The sequence below is a fragment of the Somniosus microcephalus genome, unplaced genomic scaffold (assembly GCF_052327205.1).
Source record: "Somniosus microcephalus isolate GS21.2 unplaced genomic scaffold, FLI_Smic_1.0 unresolved_chr2, whole genome shotgun sequence".
Lineage (NCBI taxonomy): Eukaryota > Metazoa > Chordata > Chondrichthyes > Squaliformes > Somniosidae > Somniosus > Somniosus microcephalus.
Window position 1 is genome coordinate 19521502 of NW_028225180.1, and position 21153 is coordinate 19542654.

Genomic DNA, 21153 nt, shown 5'->3' on the forward strand with positions numbered 1-21153 from the left:
CTGGGGTGGGGCGTCTGGGGTGGGACGTCTGGGGGGTGATGTCTGGGGGGTGACATCTGGGGGATGAGACGTCTGGCTGGTGTGACGTCTGTGGTGGTGTGACATGTCTGGGATGAGATGTCTGGGGTGAGATGTCTGGGGGTGTCATGCCCCATTCACTCCCATTGTACAGAATCCCCCACTGCCATTGGTGTGCCTGAATGGGTCTCAGAGTGAGGGGCTCACCTACCTTCTCACCAGTGAGTGTCACCACATCCAACGGCCCATACGTGAATCTCCCGGTCAATACCTGAGAAACACCAACAACAGCAACCACATCACTGGCCCTGTGATTGGCTGCCACATTCTGCTGAAATATAAGAATGAAACACAAATAAGCTACAGTATCCATTGTACACAATCCACATGGACCAAACCCCTTCCCATTCACTCCCATTGCACACAATCCCAATGGACCCAAACCCCTTCCCATTCACTCCCATTGTACACAATCCACATGGACCAAACCCCTTCCCATTCACTCCCATTGCACACAATCCCAATGGACCCAAACCCCTTCCCATTCACTCCCATTGTACACAATCCCAATGGACCCAAACCCCTTCCCATTCACTCCCATTGTACACAATCCCAATGGACCAAACCCCTTCCCATTCACTCCCATTGTACACAATCCCAATGGACCCAAACCCCTTCCCATTCACTCCCATTGTACACAATCCCAATGGACCCAAACCCCTTCCCATTCACTCCCATTGTACACAATCCCAATGGACCCAAACCCCTTCCCATTGACTCCCACTGTACACAATCCCAATGGACCCAAACCCCTTCCCATTCACTCCCACTGTACACAATCCCAATGGACCCAAACCCCTTCCCATTCACTCCCACTGTACACAATCCCAATGGACCCAAACCCCTTCCCATTCACTCCCATTGTACACAATCCCAATGGACCCAAACCCCTTCCCATTCACTCCCATTGTACACAATCCCAATGGACTCAAACCCCTTCCCATTCACTCCCAATGTACACAATCCCAATGGACCCAAACCCCTTCCCATTCACTCCCATTGTACACAATCCCAATGCACCCTCCCCCTTCCCATTCACTCCCACTTTACACAATCCCAATGGACCCAAACCCCTTACCATTCACTCCCACTGTACACAATCCCAATGGACCCAAACCCCTTCCCATTCACTCCCACTGTACACAATCCCAATGGACCAAACCCCTTCCCATTCCCTCCCACTGTACAGAATCCCAATGGACCCAAACTCCTTCCCATTCACTCCCATTGTACACAATCCCAATGGACCAAACCCCTTCCCATTCCCTCCCACTGTACAGAATCCCAATGGACCAAACCCCTTCCCATTCACTCCCATTGTACACAATCCCAATGGACCCAAACCCCTTCCCATTCACTCCCACTGTACACAATCCCAATGGACCAAACCCCTTCCCATTCACTCCCATTGTACACAATCCCAATGGACCAAACCCCTTCCCATTCACATCCACTGTACACAATCCCAATAGACCCAACCCCTTCCCATTCACTCCCACTGTACACAATCCCAATGGACCCAAACCCCTTCCCATTCACATCCACTGTACACAATCCCAATGGACCAAACCCCTTCCCATTCACTCCCACTGTACACAATCCCAATGGACCCAAACCCCTTCCCATTCACTCCCACTGTACACAATCCCAATGGACCCAAACCCCATCCCATTCACTCCCATTGTACACAATCCCAATGGACCAAACCCCTTCCCATTCACTCCCATTGCACACAATCCCAATGGACCCAAACCCCTTCCCATTCACTCCCATTGTACACAATCCCAATGGACCCAAACCCCTTCCCATTCACTCCCACTGTACACAATCCCAATGGACCAAACCCCTTCCCATTCACTCCCACTGTACACAATCCCAATGGACCAAACCCCTTCCCATTCACATCCACTGTACACAATCCCAATGGACCCAACCCCTTTCCATTCACTCCCACTGTACACAATCCCAATGGACCCAAACCCCTTCCCATTCACATCCACTGTACACAATCCCAATGGACCAAACCCCTTCCCATTCACTCCCACTGTACACAATCCCAATGGACCCAAACCCCTTCCCATTCACTCCCATTGTACACAATCCCAATGGACCAAACCCCTTCCTATTCACTCCCATTGCACACAATCCCAATGGACCCAAACCCCTTCCCATTCACTCCCATTGTACACAATCCCAATGGACCCAAACCCCTTCCCATTCACTCCCACTGTACACAATCCCAATGGACCAAACCCCTTCCCATTCACTCCCACTGTACACAATCCCAATGGACCCAACCCCTTCCCATTCACATCCACTGTACACAATCCCAATGGACCCAAACCCCTTCCCATTCACTCCCATTGTACACAATCCCAATGGACCAAACCCCTTCCCATTCACATCCACTGTACACAATCCCAATGGACCAAACCCCTTCCCATTCACATCCACTGTACACAATTCCAATGGACCCAAACCCCTTCCCATTCACTCCCATTGTACACAATCCCAATGGACCCAAACCCCTTCCCATTCACTCCCACTGTACACAATCCCAATGGACCAAACCCCTTCCCATTCACTCCCACTGTACACAATCCCAATGGACCAAACCCCTTCCCATTCACATCCACTGTACACAATCCCAATGGACCCAAACCCCTTCCCATTCACTCCCACTGTACACAATCCCAATGGACCCAAACCCCATCCCATTCACTCCCACTGTACACAATCCCAATGGACCCAAACCCCTTCCCATTCACTCCCATTGTACACAATCCCAATGGACCCAAACCCCTTCCCATTCACTCCCACTGTACACAATCCCAATGGACCCAAACCCCTTCCCATTCACTCCCACTGTACACAATCTCAACGGACCCAAACCCCTTCCCATTCACTCCCATTGTACACAATCCCAATGGACCCAAACCCCTTCCCATTCACTCCCACTGTACACAATCTCAACGGACCCAAACCCCTTCCCGTTCACTCCCATTGTACACAATCCCAATGGACCCAAACCCCTTCACATTCACCCCCACTGTACACAATCCCAATGGACCAAACCCCTTTCCATTCACTCCCATTGTACACAATCCCAATGGACCAAACCCCTTCCCATTCACTCCCACTGTACACAATCCCAATGGACCAAACCCCTTCCCATTCACTCCCATTGTACACAATCCCAATGGACCAAACCCCTTCCCATTCACTCCCACTGTGCACAATCGCAATGGACCCAAACCCCTTCCCATTCACTCCAATTGTACACAATGCCAATGGACCCAAACCCCTTCCCATTCACTCCCATTTTACACAATCCCAATGGACCCTCCCCCTTCCCATTCACTCCCACTGTACACAATCCCAATGGACCCAAACCCCTTCCCATTCACTCCCACTGTACACAATCCCAATGGACCCAAACCCCTTCCCATTCACTCCCACTGTACACAATCCCAATGGTTCCAAACGCCGTCCCATTCACTCCCATTGTACACAATCCCAATGGACCAAATGCCTTCCCATTCACTCCCATTGTACACAATCCCAATGGACCAAACCCCCTCCCATTCACTCCCACTGTACACAATCCCAATGGACACAAACCACTTCCCATTCACTCCAATTGTACACAATCCCAATGGACCCAAACCCCTTCCCATTCACTCCCACTGTACACAATCCCAATGGACCCAAACCCCTTCCCATTCACTTGCATTGTACACAATCCCAATGGACCAAACCCCTTCCCATTCACTCCCACTGTACACAATCCCAATGGACACAAACCACTTCCCATTCACTCCCACTGTACACAATCCCAATGGACCCAAACCCCTTCCCATTCACTTGCATTGTACACAATCCCAAAGCACCAAACCCCTTCCCATTCACTCCCATTGTACACAATCCCAATGGACCAAACCCCTTCCCATTCACTCCCATTGTTCACAATCCCAATGGACCCAACCCCCTTCCCATTCACTCCCACTCTACACAATCTCAATGGACCAAACCCCTTCCCATTCACTCCCATTGTACACAATCCCAATGGACCCAAACCCCTTCCCATTCACTCCCATTGTACACAATCCCAATGGACACGAACCTCTTCCCATTCACACCCACTGTACCCAATCCCAATGGACCAAACCCCTTCCCATTCACTCCCACTGTACACAATCCCAATGGACCAAACCCCTTCCCAATCACTCCCACTGTACACAATCCCAATGGACCCAAACCCCTTCCCATTCACTCCCACTGTCCACAATCCCAATGGACCCAACCCCTTCCCATTCACTCCCATTGTACACAATCCCACTGGACCAAACCCCTTCCCAATCACTCCCACAGTACACAATCCCAATGGACCCAAACCCCTTCCCATTCACTCCCACTGTACACAATCCCAATGGACCCAAACCCCTTCCCATTCACTCCCATTGTACACAATCCCAATGGACCCAAACCCCTTCCCATTCACTCCCAGTGTACACAATCCCAATGGACCAAACCCCTTCCCATTCACTCCCATTGTACACAATCCCAATGGACCCAACCCCTTCCCATTCACTCCCATTGTACAAAATCCAACTGGACCAAACCCCTTCCCAATCACTCCCACTGTACACAATCCCAATGGACCCAAACCCCTTCCCATTCACTCCAACTGTACACAATCCCAATGGACCCAAACCCCTTCCCATTCACTCCCATTGTACACAATCCCAATGGACCCAAACCCCTTCCCATGCACTCCCACTGTACACAATCCCAATGGACCCAAACCCCTTCCCATTCGCTCCCACTGTACACAATCCCAATGGACCCAAACCCCTTCCCATTCACTCCCGCTGTGCACAGTCCCAATGGACCAAAACCCTTCCCATTCACTCCCACTGTGCACAGTCCCAATGGACCAAACCCCTTCCCATTCACTCCCATTGTACACAATCCCAATGGACCCAAATCCCTTCCCATTCACTCCCAGTGTACACAATCCGAATGGACCCAAACCCCTTCCCATTCACTCCCACTGTACACAATTGCAATGGACCCAAACCCCTTCCCATTCACTCCCATTGTACACAATCCCAATGGACCCAAACCCCTTCCCATTCACTCCCACTGTACACAATCCCAATGGACCAAAACCCCTTTCCGTTCACTCCCATTGTACACAATCCCAATGGATCCAAACCCCTTCCCATTCACTCCCACTGTACACAATCCCGATGGACCCAAACCCCTTCCCATTCACTCCCATTGTACACAATCCCAATGGACCAAACCCCTTCCCATTCACTCCCACTGTCCACAATCCCAATGGACCAAACCCCTTCCCATTCACTCCCACTGTTCACAATCCCAATGGGCCCAAACCCCTTCCCATTCACTCATATTGTACACAATCCCACTGGACCCAAACCCCTTCCCATTCACTCCCATTGTACACAATCCCAATGGACCCAACCCCTTCCCATTCACTCCCACTGTACACAATCCCAATGGATCCAAACCCCGTCCCATTCACTCCCATTGTACACAATCTCAATGGACCAAACGCCTTCCCATTCACTCCCATTGTACACAATCCCAATGGACCCAAACCCCTTCCCATTCACTCCCATTGTACACAATCCCAATGGACCAAACCCCTTCCCATTCACTCCCACTGTACACAATCCCAATGGACACAAACCCCTTCCCATTCACTCCCATTGTACACAATCCCAATGGACCCAAACGCCTTCCCATTCACTCCCACTGTTCACAATCCCAATGGACCCAACCCCTTCCCATTCACTTCCATTGTACACAATCCCAATGCACCAAACCCGATCCCATTCACTCCCATTGTACACAATCCAAATAGACCCAAACCCTTTCCCATTCACTCCCACTGTACTGAATCCACATGGACCAAACCCCTTCCCATTCACTCCCATTGTACACAATCCCAATGTACCAAACCCCTTCCCATTCACTCCCACTGTACACAATCCCAATGGACCAAACCCCTTCCCAATCACTCCCACTGTACACAATCCCAATGGACCCAAACCCCTTCCCATTCACTCCCACTGTCCACAATCCCAATGGACCAAACCCCTTCCCAATCACTCCCACTGTACACAATCCCAATGGACCCAAACCCCTTCCCATTCACTCCCACTGTCCACAATCCCAATGGACCCAACCCCTTCCCATTCACTCCCATTGTACACAATCCCACTGGACCAAACCCCTTCCCAATCACTCCCACAGTACACAATCCCAATGGACCCAAACCCCTTCCCATTCACTCCCACTGTACACAATCCCAATGGACCCAAACCCCTTCCCATTCACTCCCATTGTACACAATCCCAATGGACCCAAACCCCTTCCCATTCACTCCCAGTGTACACAATCCCAATGGACCAAACCCCTTCCCATTCACTCCCATTGTACACAATCCCAATGGACCCAACCCCTTCCCATTCACTCCCATTGTACAAAATCCAACTGGACCAAACCCCTTCCCAATCACTCCCACTGTACACAATCCCAATGGACCCAAACCCCTTCCCATTCACTCCAACTGTACACAATCCCAATGGACCCAAACCCCTTCCCATTCACTCCCATTGTACACAATCCCAATGGACCCAAACCCCTTCCCATGCACTCCCACTGTACACAATCCCAATGGACCCAAACCCCTTCCCATTCGCTCCCACTGTACACAATCCCAATGGACCCAAACCCCTTCCCATTCACTCCCGCTGTGCACAGTCCCAATGGACCAAAACCCTTCCCATTGACTCCCACTGTGCACAGTCCCAATGGACCAAACCCCTTCCCATTCACTCCCATTGTACACAATCCCAATGGACCCAAATTCCTTCCCATTCACTCCCAGTGTACACAATCCGAATGGACCCAAACCCCTTCCCATTCACTCCCACTGTACACAATTGCAATGGACCCAAACCCCTTCCCATTCACTCCCATTGTACACAATCCCAATGGACCCAAACCCCTTCCCATTCACTCCCACTGTACACAATCCCAATGGACCAAAACCCCTTTCCGTTCACTCCCATTGTACACAATCCCAATGGATCCAAACCCCTTCCCATTCACTCCCACTGTACACAATCCCGATGGACCCAAACCCCTTCCCATTCACTCCCATTGTACACAATCCCAATGGACCAAACCCCTTCCCATTCACTCCCACTGTCCACAATCCCAATGGACCAAACCCCTTCCCATTCACTCCCACTGTTCACAATCCCAATGGGCCCAAACCCCTTCCCATTCACTCATATTGTACACAATCCCACTGGACCCAAACCCCTTCCCATTCACTCCCATTGTACACAATCCCAATGGACCCAACCCCTTCCCATTCACTCCCACTGTACACAATCCCAATGGATCCAAACCCCGTCCCATTCACTCCCATTGTACACAATCTCAATGGACCAAACGCCTTCCCATTCACTCCCATTGTACACAATCCCAATGGACCCAAACCCCTTCCCATTCACTCCCATTGTACACAATCCCAATGGACCAAACCCCTTCCCATTCACTCCCACTGTACACAATCCCAATGGACACAAGCCCCTTCCCATTCACTCCCATTGTACACAATCCCAATGGACCCAAACGCCTTCCCATTCACTCCCACTGTTCACAATCCCAATGGACCCAACCCCTTCCCATTCACTTCCATTGTACACAATCCCAATGCACCAAACCCCATCCCATTCACTCCCATTGTACACAATCCAAATAGACCCAAACCCTTTCCCATTCACTCCCACTGTACTGAATCCACATGGACCAAACCCCTTCCCATTCACTCCCATTGTACACAATCCCAATGTACCAAACCCCTTCCCATTCACTCCCATTGTACACAATCCCAATGGACCCAAACCCCTTCCCATTCACTCCCATTGTTCACAATCCCAATGGACCCAAACCCCTTCCCATTCACTCCCACTGTACACAATCCCAATGGACTAAACCCCTTCCCATTCACTCCCATTGTACACAATCGCAATGGACCCAAACCCCTTCCCATTCACTCCCATTCTACACAATTCCAATGAACCAATCCCCTTCCCATTCACTCCCATTGTACACAATCCCAATGGACCCAAACCCCTTCCCATTCACTCCCACTGTACACAATCCCAATGGACCCAGACCCCTTTGCATTCACTCCCACTGTACACAATCCCGATGGACCCAAACCCCTTCCCATTCACTCCCACTGTACAAAATCCCAATGGACCCAAACCCCTTCCCATTCACTCCCATTGTACACAATCCCAATGGACCAAACCCCTTCCCATTCACTCCCACTGTTCACAATCCCAATGGACCCAAACCCCTTCCCATTCACTCATATTGTACACAATCCCAATGGACCAAATGCCTTCCCATTCACTCCCATTGTACACAATCCCAATGGACCCAAACCCCTTCCCAATCACTCCCATTGTACACAAGCCCAATGGACCAAACCCCTTCCCATTCACTCCCACTGTACACAATCCCAATGGACACAAACCACTTCCCATTCACTCCAATTGTACACAATCCCAATGGACCCAAACCCCTTCCCATTCACTCCCACTGTACACAATCCCAATGGACCGAAACCCCTTCCCATTCACTTGCATTGTACACAATCCCAAAGCACCAAACCCCATCCCATTCTCTCCCATTGTACACAATCCAAATAGACCCAAACCCTTTCCCATTCACTCCCACTGTACTGAATCCCAATGGACCAAACCCCTTCCCATTCACTCCCATTGTACACAATCCCAATGGACCAAACCCCTTCCCATTCACTCCCATTGAACACAATCCCAATGGACCCAACCCCCTTCCCATTCACTCCCATTGTACACAATCCCAATGGACCCACACCCCTTCCCATTCACTCCCACTGTACACAATCCCAATGGACCCAAACCCCTTCCCATTCACTCCCATTGTACACAATCCCAATGGACACGAACCTCTTCCCATTCACACCCACTGTACCCAATCCCAATGGACCAAACCCCTTCCCATTCACTCCCACTGTACACAATCCCAATGGACCAAACCCCTTCCCAATCACTCCCACTGTACACAATCCCAATGGACCCAAACCCCTTCCCATTCACTCCCACTGTACACAATCCCAATGGACCCAACCCCTTCCCATTCACTCCCATTGTACACAATCCCACTGGACCAAACCCCTTCCCAATCACTCCCACTGTACACAATCCCAATGGACCCAAACCCCTTCCCATTCACTCCCACTGTACGCAATCCCAATGGACCCAAACCCCTTCCCATTCACTCTCATTGTACACAATCCCAATGGACCCAAACCCCTTCCCATTCACTCCCACTGTACACAATCCCAATGGACCAAACCCCTTCCCATTCACTCCCATTGTACACAATCCCAATGGACCAAACCCCTTCCCATTCACTCCCATTGTTCACAATACCAATGGACCCAACCCCCTTCCCATTCACTCCCACTCTACACAAACTCAATGGACCAAACCCCTTCCCATTCACTCCCATTGTACACAATCCCAATGGACCCACACCCCTTCCCATTCACTCCCACTGTACACAATCCCAATGGACCCAAACCCCTTCCCATTCACTCCCATGGTACACAATCCCAATGGACACGAACCTCTTCCCATTCACACCCACTGTACCCAATCCCAATGGACCAAACCCCTTCCCATTCACTCCCACTGTACACAATCCCAATGGACCAAACCCCTTCCCAATCACTCCCACTGTACACAATCCCAATGGACCCAAACCCCTTCCCATTCACTCCCACTGTACACAATCCCAATGGACCCAACCCCTTCCCATTCACTCCCATTGTACAAAATCCCACTGGACCAAACCCCTTCCCAATCACTCCCACTGTACACAATCCCAATGGACCCAAACCCCTTCCCATTCACTCCCACTGTACACAATCCCAATGGACCCAAACCCCTTCCCATTCACTCCCATTGTACACAATCCCAATGGACCCAAACCCCTTCCCATGCACTCTCACTGTACACAATCCCAATGGACCCAAACCCCTTCCCATTCACTCCCACTGTACACAATCCCAATGGACCCAAACCCCTTCCCATTCACTCCCGCTGTGCACAGTCCCAATGGACCAAAACCCTTCCCATTCACTCCCACTGTGCACAGTCCCAATGGACCAAACCCCTTCCCATTCACTCCCATTGTACACAATCCCAATGGACCCAAACCCCTTCCCATTCACTCCCAGTGTACACAATCCGAATGGACCCAAACCCCTTCCCATTCACTCCCACTGTACACAATTGCAATGGACCCAAACCCCTTCCCATTCACTCCCATTGTACACAATCCCAATGGACCAAACCCCTTCCCATTCACTCCCATTGTACACAATCCCAATGGACCCAACCCCTTCCCATTCACTCCCACTGTACACAATCCCAATGGATCCAAACCCCGTCCCATTCACTCCCATTGTACACAATCTCAATGGACCAAACGCCTTCCCATTCACTCCCATTGTACACAATCCCAATGGACCCAAACCCCTTCCCATTCACTCCCATTGTACACAATCCCAATGGACCAAACCCCTTCCCATTCACTCCCACTGTACACAATCCCAATGGACACAAACCCCTTCCCATTCACTCCCATTGTACACAATCCCAATGGACCCAAACGCCTTCCCATTCACTCCCACTGTTCACAATCCCAATGGACCCAACCCCTTCCCATTCACTTCCATTGTACACAATCCCAATGCACCAAACCCCATCCCATTCACTCCCATTGTACACAATCCAAATAGACCCAAACCCTTTCCCATTCACTCCCACTGTACTGAATCCACATGGACCAAACCCCTTCCCATTAACTCCCATTGTACACAATCCCAATGTACCAAACCCCTTCCCATTCACTCCCATTGTACACAATCGCAATGGACCCAAACCCCTTCCCATTCACTCCCATTGTACACAATCCCAATGAACCAAACCCCTTCCCATTCACTCCCATTGTGCACAATCCCAATGGACCCAAACCCCTTCCCATTCACTCCCCCTGTACACAATCCCAATGGACCCAAACCCCTTTGCATTCACTCCCACTGTACACAATCCCGATGGACCCAAACCCCTTCCCATTCACTCCCACTGTACAAAATCCCAATGGACCCAAACCCCTTCCCATTCACTCCCATTGTACACAATCCCAATGGACCAAACCCCTTCCCATTCACTCCCACTGTTCACAATCCCAATGGACCCAAACCCCTTCCCATTCACTCATATTGTACACAATCCCAATAGACCCAAACCCCTTCCCACTCACTCCCATTGTACACAATCCCAATGGACCCAAACCCCTTCCCATTCACTCCCATTGTACACAATCCCAATGGACCAAACCCCTTCCCATTCACTCCCACTGTACACAATCCCAATGGACCCAAACCTCTTCCCATTCACTCCCATTGTACACAATCCCAATGGACCAAACCCCTTCCCATTCATTCCCATTGTACACAATCCCAATGGACCAAACCCCTTCCCAATCACTCCCACTGTACACAAGCCCAATGGATCCAAACCCCTTCCCATTGTACACAATCCCAATGGATCAAACCTCTTCCCATTCACTCCCAGTGTACACAATTCTAATAGACCCCAACCCCTTCCCATTCACTCCCATTGTACACAATCCCAAAGAACCCAATCCCTTCCCATTCACTCCCACTGTACACAATCCCAATGGACCCAATCCATTCCCATTCACTCCCACTGTACACAATCCCAATGGACCAAACCCCTTCCCAATCACTCCCACTGTACACAATCCCAATGGACCCAATCCACTCCCATTCACTCCCACTGTACACAATCCCAATGGACCAAACCCCTTCCCATTCACTCCCAGTGTACACAATCCCAATGGACCCAATCCATTCCCATTCACTCCCACTGTACACAATCCCAATGGACCCAATCCATTCCCATTCATGCCCATTGTACACAATCCCAATGGACCAAACCCCTTCCCATTCACTCCCATTGTACACAATCCCAATGGACCCAAACCCCTTCCCATTCACTCCCACTGTACACAATCGCAATGGACCCAAACCCCTTCCCATTCACTCCCATTGTACACAATCCCAATGGACCCAAACCCCTTCCCATTTACTCCCAACAACAACACCCATTTATACCGGCGAGGGCCATGGAGAGATTTGAACACGAGGATGAGAATGTGAAGTCGCGGCGTTGCCAGACCCGCAGCCAGTGTAGGCCAGCGAGCTCGGTGGGGTGATCTGTGAACGGGACTTGGTGCGAGTTAGGACACGGGGCAGCAGAGGTTCGGACGAGGGTGGAAGCTGGGAGGCCAGCCAGGGGAGATTTGGAATAGTCGGGTCTGGAGGTGACAAAAGCATGGAGGAGGGTTTTAGCTGCAGATGAGGTTGGGGGGGGGGATTGGGGGCGAGTGGAGACTGGCGACGGTGGAAGTGAGCGATCTTCCGCTCACATTTCGTGCCGAGCGCACCAGATTACCACCAGACCTACCCGTATCTTGACCTGCGTCCGCTTGCGAAGCCACTTCTCGCGAGGGAGTGGAGGGCAGAAGTCCGACGTCTCTAGCCCGACCTGCTCCAACTCCACGTTCTGCTGCCTCATAACCTGAGGAAGAAAGAACAGACCATTACATGGACTGAAGGACTCGAACACAAGGGGGCAAGAACATAAGAGTGTAAGAAATAGGAGCAGGAGTCGGCCATACGGCCCCTCGAGCCTGCTCCGCCATTCAATAGCATCATTGCTGATCTTCGACAATCTGGTAAACCACGGTTAACTCTGTACATGTCTGTGTGGTAAACCACTGTTAACTCTGCACAGGTCCGGGCATGTCTCCGCCCCTGGCTCCACCCCTAAGCCCAGGTATAAAGGTGACTCACCACCCTTCTCCCGGGAGCTCTTAGAATGGATCCACTAGCAGAGGCATGCTCCAGTTCTTAGTCAATAAAAGCCTACTTCGTATAAGTTCAACTCGTAGTCTTTGGTGTTGTTGATAGTGCATCAGACCTCAACTCCACTTTCCTGCCCGATCCCCACATCCTTTGATTCCCCGAGAGTCCAAAAATCTATCGATCTCAGCCTTGAATATACTCAATGACTGAGCCTCCACAGCCCTCTGGGGCAGAGAATTCCAAGGATTCACCACCCTCTGAGTGAAGAAATTCCTCCTCATCTCAGTCCTAAATGGCCAACCCATCATCCTGAGACTGTGCCCCCTGGTTCTCGACTCTCCAGCCAGGGGGAAACAGCCTCTCAGCATCCAGCCTGTCAAGCCCTCTAAGAAATTGATACGTTTCAATGAGATCATGTCTCATTCTTCTAAACTCTTGGGAATATATAGGCTTAGCCTACTCAATCTCGCCACATCCCAGGAGTCGACTGCCTCCCAGGGGCAGAAGTTATGCTGCAGCTGTACAAAGCCCTGGTTAGACCACACCTGGAGCACTGGGAGACCACACCTGGAGCACTGGGAGACCACACCTGGAGCACTGGGAGACCACACCTGGAGCCCTGGTTAGACCACACCTGGAGCCCTGGTTAGACCACACCTGGAGCACTGGGAGACCACACCTGGAGCACTGGGAGACCACACCTGGAGCACTGGGAGACCACACCTGGAGCCCTGGTTAGACCACACCTGGAGCACTGGGAGACCACACCTGGAGCACTGGGAGACCACACCTGGAGCACTGGGAGACCACACCTGGAGCCCTGGTTAGACCACACCTGGAGCACTGGGAGACCACACCTGGAGCACTGGTTAGACCACACCTGGAGCCCTGGTTAGACCACACCTGGAGCACTGGGAGACCACACCTGGAGCCCTGGTTAGACCACACCTGGAGCACTGGGAGACCACACCTGGAGCACTGGGAGACCACACCTGGAGCACTGGGAGACCACACCTGGAGCCCTGGTTAGACCACACCTGGAGCACTGGGAGACCACACCTGGAGCACTGGTTAGACCACACCTGGAGCACTGGTTAGACCACACCTGGAGCAGTGGGAGCAGTTCTGGGCACCACACCTTAGGAAGGATATATTGGCCTCGGAGGGAGTGCAGCGTAGGTTTACCAGAATGATACCCGGACTGCAAGGGTTAAGTTACGAGGAGAGATTACACAAACTAGGGTTGTATTCCCCGAAAGTTAGAAGGTTAAGGGGTGATCTGATCGAAGTTTTCAGGATATTAAGGGGAACAGATAGGGTAGCGAGAGAGAAACTATTTCCGCTGGTTGGGGATTCTAGGACTGGGGGCAGAGTCTAGAAATTAGAGCCAGACCTTTCAGGAGTGAAATTAGGAAACACTTCTACACACAAAGGGTGGGAGAAGTTTCGAACTCTCTTCCGCAACCGGCAATTGATGCTCGGTCAATTGTTAATTTTAAATCGGATGATTGATAGATCTTTGATAACCAAAGGTATTAAGGGATAGGGGCCAAAGGTGGGTGTATGGAGTTAGATCGCAGATCAGCCATGATCTCATTGAATGGCGGCACAGGCTCAAGGGCTCAATGGCCTCCTCCTGTTCCTGTGTTTCTATATTCCTAAAGTGGGGACACACTGTCAGGGTAATGTAGAGGGTGCTCTACACTGTATCTAACCCGTGCTGTACCTGCCCCGGGAGCGCTCGATGCTGACACTGGGTATAAAGTGGGGACACACTGTCAGGGCAATGTAGAGGGAGCTCTACACTGTATCTAACCCGTGCTGTACCTGCCCTGGGAGCGCTCGATGCTGACACTGGGTATAAAGTGGGGACACACTGTCAGGGTAATGTAGAGGGAGCTCTACACTGTATCGAACCCGTGCTGTACCTGCCCCTGGGAGCGCTCGATGCTGACACTGGGTATAAAGTGGGGACACACTGTCAGGGTAATGTAGAGGGAGCTCTACACTGTATCTAACCCATGCTGTACCTGCCCCGGGAGCGCTCGATGCTGACACTGGGTATAAAGTGGGGGGGACACTGTCAGGGTAATGTAGAGGGAGCTCTACACTGTATCTAACCTGTGCTGTACCTGCCCCGGGAGCGCTCGATGCTGACACTAGGTATAAAGTGGGGGACACACTGTCAGGGTAATGTAAAGGGAGCTCTACACTGTATCTAACCCGTGCTGTACCTGCCCTGGGAGCGCTCGATGCTGACACTGGGTATAAAGTGGGGACACACTGTCAGGGTAATGTAGAGGGAGCTCTACACTGTATCTAACACGTGCTGTACCTGCCCTGGGAGCGCTCGATGCTGACACTGGGTATAAAGTGGGGACACACTGTCAGGGTAATGTAGAGGGAGCTCTACACTGTATCTAACCCCGTGCTGTACCTGCCCCGGGAGCGCTCGATGCTGACACTGGGTATAAAGTGGGGACACACTGTCAGGGTAATGTAGAGGGAGCTCTACACTGTATCTAACCCGTGCTGTACCTGCCCTGGGAGCGCTCGATGCTGACACTGGGTATAAAGTGGGGACACACTGTCAGGGTAATGTAGAGGGAGCTCTACACTGTATCTAACCCGTGCTGTACCTGCCCTGGGAGCGCTCGATGCTGACACTGGGTATAAAGTGGGGGGACACACTGTCAGGGTAATGTAGAGGGAGCTCGACACTGTATCTAACCCGTGCTGTACCTGCCCCGAGAGCGCTCGATGCTGACACTGGGTATAAAGTGGGGGGACGCACTGTCAGGGTAATGTAGAGGGAGCTCTACACTGTATCTAACCCGTGCTGTACCTGCCCTGGGAGCGCTCGATGCTGACACTGGGTATAAAGTGGGGACACACTGTCAGGGTAATGTAGAGGGAGCTCTACACTGTATCTAACCCATGCTGTACCTGCCCCGGGAGCGCTCGATGCTGACACTGGGTATAAAGTGGGGACACACTGTCAGGGTAATGTAGAGGGAGCTCTACACTGTATCTAACCTGTGCTGTACCTGCCCTGGGAGCGCTCGATGCTGACACTGGGTATAAAGTGGGGGACACACTGTCAGGGTAATGTAGAGGGAGCTCTACACTGTATCTAACACGTGCTGTACCTGCCCTGGGAGCGCTCGATGCTGACACTGGGTATAAAGTGGGGGACACACTGTCAGGGTAATGTAGAGGGAGCTCTACACTGTATCTAACACGTGCTGTACCTGCCCCGGGAGCGCTCGATGCTGACACTGGGTATAAAGTGGGGGACACACTGTCAGGGTAATGTAGAGGGAGCTCTACACTGTATCTAACACGTGCTGTACCTGCCCTGGGAGCGCTCGATGCTGACACTGGGTATAAAGTGGGGGACACACTGTCAGGGTAATGTAGAGGGAGCTCTACACTGTATCTAACACGTGCTGTACCTGCCCCGGGAGCGCTCGATGCTGACAATTTGGAAGAATTCGATGTCCATCTTATATTACCTGTCGGAGTATAAATGCCACAACATCTGTAGACTCCCAATAGCTGGCATGGAAGAGGTGGGGAAGCGTGACTGTGGGGAACGCAGTCAGTGCGTCTGGGCAGTAGAGAGCGTAGTCAATCCGCTTACTGCCCCACCATTTATCAACCACTGCAGGAAACAAATTGCAATCGTTATCATCTTACAGCCCCGCGAAATATTCTGGATGAAAGCACGTCGCTCGAAACTCTTAACCACCACACACCCTCCAGAGTAATCCCCAGCACCCTCTCCCCTCCGAGTCAGAAGATCGTGGCTCCTCAAACCCGACTCCAGAGAATTGAGCCCCATAATCCCAGTCCGGCACTCCCCCGGTGCCCAGTACTGAGGGAGCGCTGCAAGTGTCGGACTAATTGGACAGCTCGTTCAAGGAGCCAGCACCGGCACGATGGGCCGAATGGCCTTCTTCTGCGCTGTGCCGTTCTACGTGGTAGCAAGCTGAGCATTTTCCCGGGATTTGGGCGCGTTTCCGCCCCCGCCCCCCCGCGCGTTACGGGCTGCGTTCGCGTGTAGGAAGGCAACTTACCCTTTGCGACGTCACAGGGTATTGGACTGCCGGGCTGAGGTTCAGCTCCCTCGCTGGAAACGTTGTCCTCACTGGGCCTCCAGAGGTCACCGAGAGCCGGGGTCAGGGTGGTGGTGGATGTGGGCTCTGGAACCCCACTGAAGATCGAGGTGAAGGACTGGAGGGTGTCCACTGCAAGAAGAGGAGATTCGGGGAACGTGGGGTTAGCAGGGAATCGGGACCAAGGGCCTCCTCAAAAGGATTCCTTTTTGGTAACTTCTGCACTAGAATCCCAGCACAACTTCTTTAATGAACAATAAATCCCAGCACAGCCCCGTTAGCGAACAGTGAATCCCAGCACAGCCCCATTAGCGAACAGTGAATCCCAGCACAGCCCCGTAAATGAACTGTTAATCCCAGCACAGCCCCGTTAAGGAACAATAAATCCCAGCACAGCCCCGTTAATGAACAATAAATCCCAGCACAGCCCCATTAGTGAACAGTGAATCCCACTACAGCCCAGTTAGTGAACAGTGAATCCCAGCACAGCCCCGTAAATGAACTGTTAATCCCAGCACAGCCCCATTAGTGAATAAATCCCAGCAGTCTCATTCATGACAGTAAATCCCAGCGCAGCCCCATTAATGAACAGTAAATCCCAGCACAGCCCCATTAATAAACAGTGAATCCCAGCACATCCCATTTAGTGAACAGTGAATCCCAGCACAGCCCCTGATAATGTACAGTGAATCTCAGCACAGCCCCATTAAAGAACATTGAATCCCAGCACAGCCTCTGTTAAAGAACATCAAATCCCAGCACAGCCCCGTTAATGTAGTGAATCCCAGCACAGCCCGTTAATGTACAGTGAATCCCAGCACAGCCCCGTTAATGTACAGTGAATCCCAGCACAGCCCGTTAACGTAGTGAATCCCAGCACAGTCCCTGTTAACGTACGGTGAATCCCAGCACAGCCCCTGTTAACGTAGTGAATCCCAGCACAGCCCATTAATGTACAGTGAATCCCAGCACAGCCCCTGTTAATGTAGTGAATCCCAGCACAGCCCCTGTTAAAGAACACTGAACCCCAGCACAGCCTCTGTTAAAGAACATCAAATCCCAGCACAGCCCGTAAACGTAGTGAATCCCAGCACAGCCTGTTAATGAACATTGAATCCAAGCACAGCCCCTGTTAATGTACAGTGAATCCCAGCACAGTCCCTGTTAATGTACAGTGAGTCCCAGCACAGCCCCCGTTAACATACAGTGAATCCCAGCACAGCCCGTTAACATACAGTGAATCCCAGCACAGCCCCCCGTTAAGGTACAGTGAATCCCAGCACAGCCCCGTTTAAGAACACTGAATCCCAGCACAGCCTGTTAAAGAACATCAAATCCCAGCACAGCTCCTGTTAACGTACAGTGAATCCCAGCACAGCCCCGTTAAAGAACACTGAATCCCAGCACAGCCTGTTAAAGAACATCGAAACCCAGCACAGCCCCCCGTTAACGTACAGTGAATCCCAGCACAGCTTACCCAGGAGGGAGGAGTTCCCGTCTCCCAGTGGAAACTTCTGGTAGCGCGGGATTGAGAAGGGAGGGATCAGGTGGAAATCTCTGGTCAGCAGGGGCTCCAGGCGGCAGGCTGAGGGATCGGCGGGGTGGAACAGGTTGTAGATCTGCTGGCAGGCGGGTCGGAACTGCGACACTGCAAGGAGATTAAAAAAAATCTTCAACAACGCATCTTAAACAGCAATGGAAAGTGTCCGAGGTCCTCAAGGCAAATCCCAGCCCCCATTCAAAAAAAAAGACAGACTTGCATTTCTATAGCGCCTTTCAGGACCACCAGACGTCCCAAAGCGCTTCACAGCCAATGAAGTACTTTTTGAAGTGTAGTCACTGTTGTAATGTAGGAAACGCGGCAACCAATTTGCGCACAGCAAGCTCCCACAAACAGCAATGTGATAATGACTAATCTGCTTTAGTGATGTTGATTGATTGAGGGGTAAATATTGGCCCAGGACACCAGGGAGAACTCCCCCTGCTCTTCTTCCAAATAGTGCCATGGGATCTTTTACGTCAACCTGAGAGAGCAGACGGGGCCTCAGTTTAACGTCTCATCCGAAAGACAGCACCTCCGACAGTACGGCGCTTCCTCGGTACTGCTGCTCCGACAGTGCGGCGCTCCCTCAGTAATGCCCCTCCGACAGTACGGCGCTTCCTCGGTACTGCCCCTCCGACAGTGCGGCGCTTCCTCAGTACTGCTGCTCCGACAGTGCGGCGCTCCCTCACTACTGCCCCTCTGACAGTGCGGCGCTCCCTCAGTACTGACCCTCCGACAGTGCGGCGCTCCCTCAGTACTGCCCCTCCGACAGTGCGGCACTTCCTCAGTACTGCTGCTCCGACAGTGCGGCGCTCCCTCAGTACTGCCCCTCTGACAGTGCAGCGCTCCCTCAGTACTGATCCTCCGACAGTGCGGCGCTCCCTCAGTACTGCCCCTCCGACAGTGCAGCACTCCCTCAGTACTGCCCCTCCGACAGTGCAGCACTCCCTCAGTACAGCCCCTCCAACAGTGCTGCATTCCCTCAGTACTGCCCCTCCGACAGTGCGGCGCTCCCTCAGTACTGACCCTCCGACAGTGCAGCGCTCCCTCAGTACTGCCCCTCCGACAGTGCAGCGCTCCCTCAGTACTGCCCCTCCGACAGTGCGGCGCTCCCTCAGTACTGCCTCACCAACAGTGCAGCGCTCCCTCAGTATTGCCCCTCCGACAGTGCAGCGCTCCCTCAGTACTGCCCCTCCGACAGTGCGGCGCTCCCTCAGTACTGCCCCTCCGACATTGCGGCACTCCCTCAGTACTGCCCCTCCGACAGTGCAGCGCTCCCTCAGTACTGCCCCTCCGACAGTGCAGCGCTCCCTCAGTACTGCCCCTCCGACAGTGGGGCGCTCCCTCAGTACTGCCCCTCCGACAGTGCAGCACCCCCTCAGTACTGCCCCTCCGACAGTGCGGCGCTCCCTCAGTACTGCCCCTCCGACAGTGCGGCGCTCCCTCAGTACTGCCCCTCCGACAGTGCGGCTCTCCCTCAGTACTGCCCCTCCGACAGTGCGGCGCTCCCTCAGTACTGCCCCTCCGACAGTGCAGCGCTCCCTCAGTACTGCCCCTCCGACAGTGCAGCGCTCCCTCAGTACTGCCCCTCCGACAGTGCAGCACTCCCTCAGTACTGCCCCTCCGACAGTGCAGCACTCCCTCAGTACAGCCCCTCCAACAGTGCTGCATTCCCTCAGTACTGCCCCTCCGACAGTGCGGCGCTCCCTCAGTACTGACCCTCCGACAGTGCAGCGCTCCCTCAGTACTGCCCCTCCGACAGTGCAGCGCACCCTCAGTACTGCCCCTCCGACAGTGCGGCGCTCCCTCAGTACTGCCTCACCCACAGCGCAGCGCTCCCTCAGTATTGCCCCTCCGACAGTGCAGCGCTCCCTCAGTACTGCCCCTCCGACAGTGCGGCGCTCCCTCAGTACTGCCCCTCCGACATTGCGGCACTCCCTCAGTACTGCCCCTCCGACAGTGCAGCGCTCCCTCAGTACTGCCCCTCCGACAGTGCAGCGCTCCCTCAGTACTGCCCCTCCGACAGTGGGGCGCTCCCTCAGTACTGCCCCTCCGACAGTGCAGCACCCCCTCAGTACTGCCCCTCCGACAGTGCGGCGCTCCCTCAGTACTGCCCCTCCGACAGTGCGGCGCTCCCTCAGTACTGCCCCTCCGACAGTGCGGCTCTCCCTCAGTACTGCCCCTCCGACAGTGCGGCGCTCCCTCAGTACTGCCCCTCCGACAGTGCAGCGCTCCCTCAGTACTGCCCCTCCGACAGTGCAGCGCTCCCTCAGTACTGCCCCTCCGACAGTGCAGCGCTCCCTCAGTACTGCCCCTCCGACAGTGCAGCGCTCCCTCAGTACTGCCCCTCCGAC

At 52.8% G+C, this 21153-nt stretch overlaps 2 protein-coding genes across 2 annotated transcripts in view; one reads left to right on the forward strand and one right to left on the reverse strand.

Annotated features, from left to right (window-relative positions):
* LOC147092229 (lysine-specific demethylase 2A-like) overlaps nucleotides 1-21153 on the forward strand; it is a 520639-nt gene that overhangs the window by 324442 nt on the left and 175044 nt on the right. The window lies entirely within an intron of this gene.
* The window catches only part of LOC147092232 (membrane-associated phosphatidylinositol transfer protein 1-like), a 122634-nt gene that overhangs the window by 57469 nt on the left and 44012 nt on the right, over nucleotides 1-21153 (reverse strand). Inside the window, exons 14-18 of the mRNA XM_085976383.1 lie at nucleotides 18734-18904; nucleotides 17218-17388; nucleotides 16654-16802; nucleotides 12738-12851; nucleotides 230-349 (exon numbers count right to left, since the gene is read on the reverse strand). Coding sequence (XP_085832509.1) covers nucleotides 230-349; nucleotides 12738-12851; nucleotides 16654-16802; nucleotides 17218-17388; nucleotides 18734-18904 — 725 coding nt within the window. The remainder of the gene's footprint in view (nucleotides 1-229; nucleotides 350-12737; nucleotides 12852-16653; nucleotides 16803-17217; nucleotides 17389-18733; nucleotides 18905-21153) is intronic.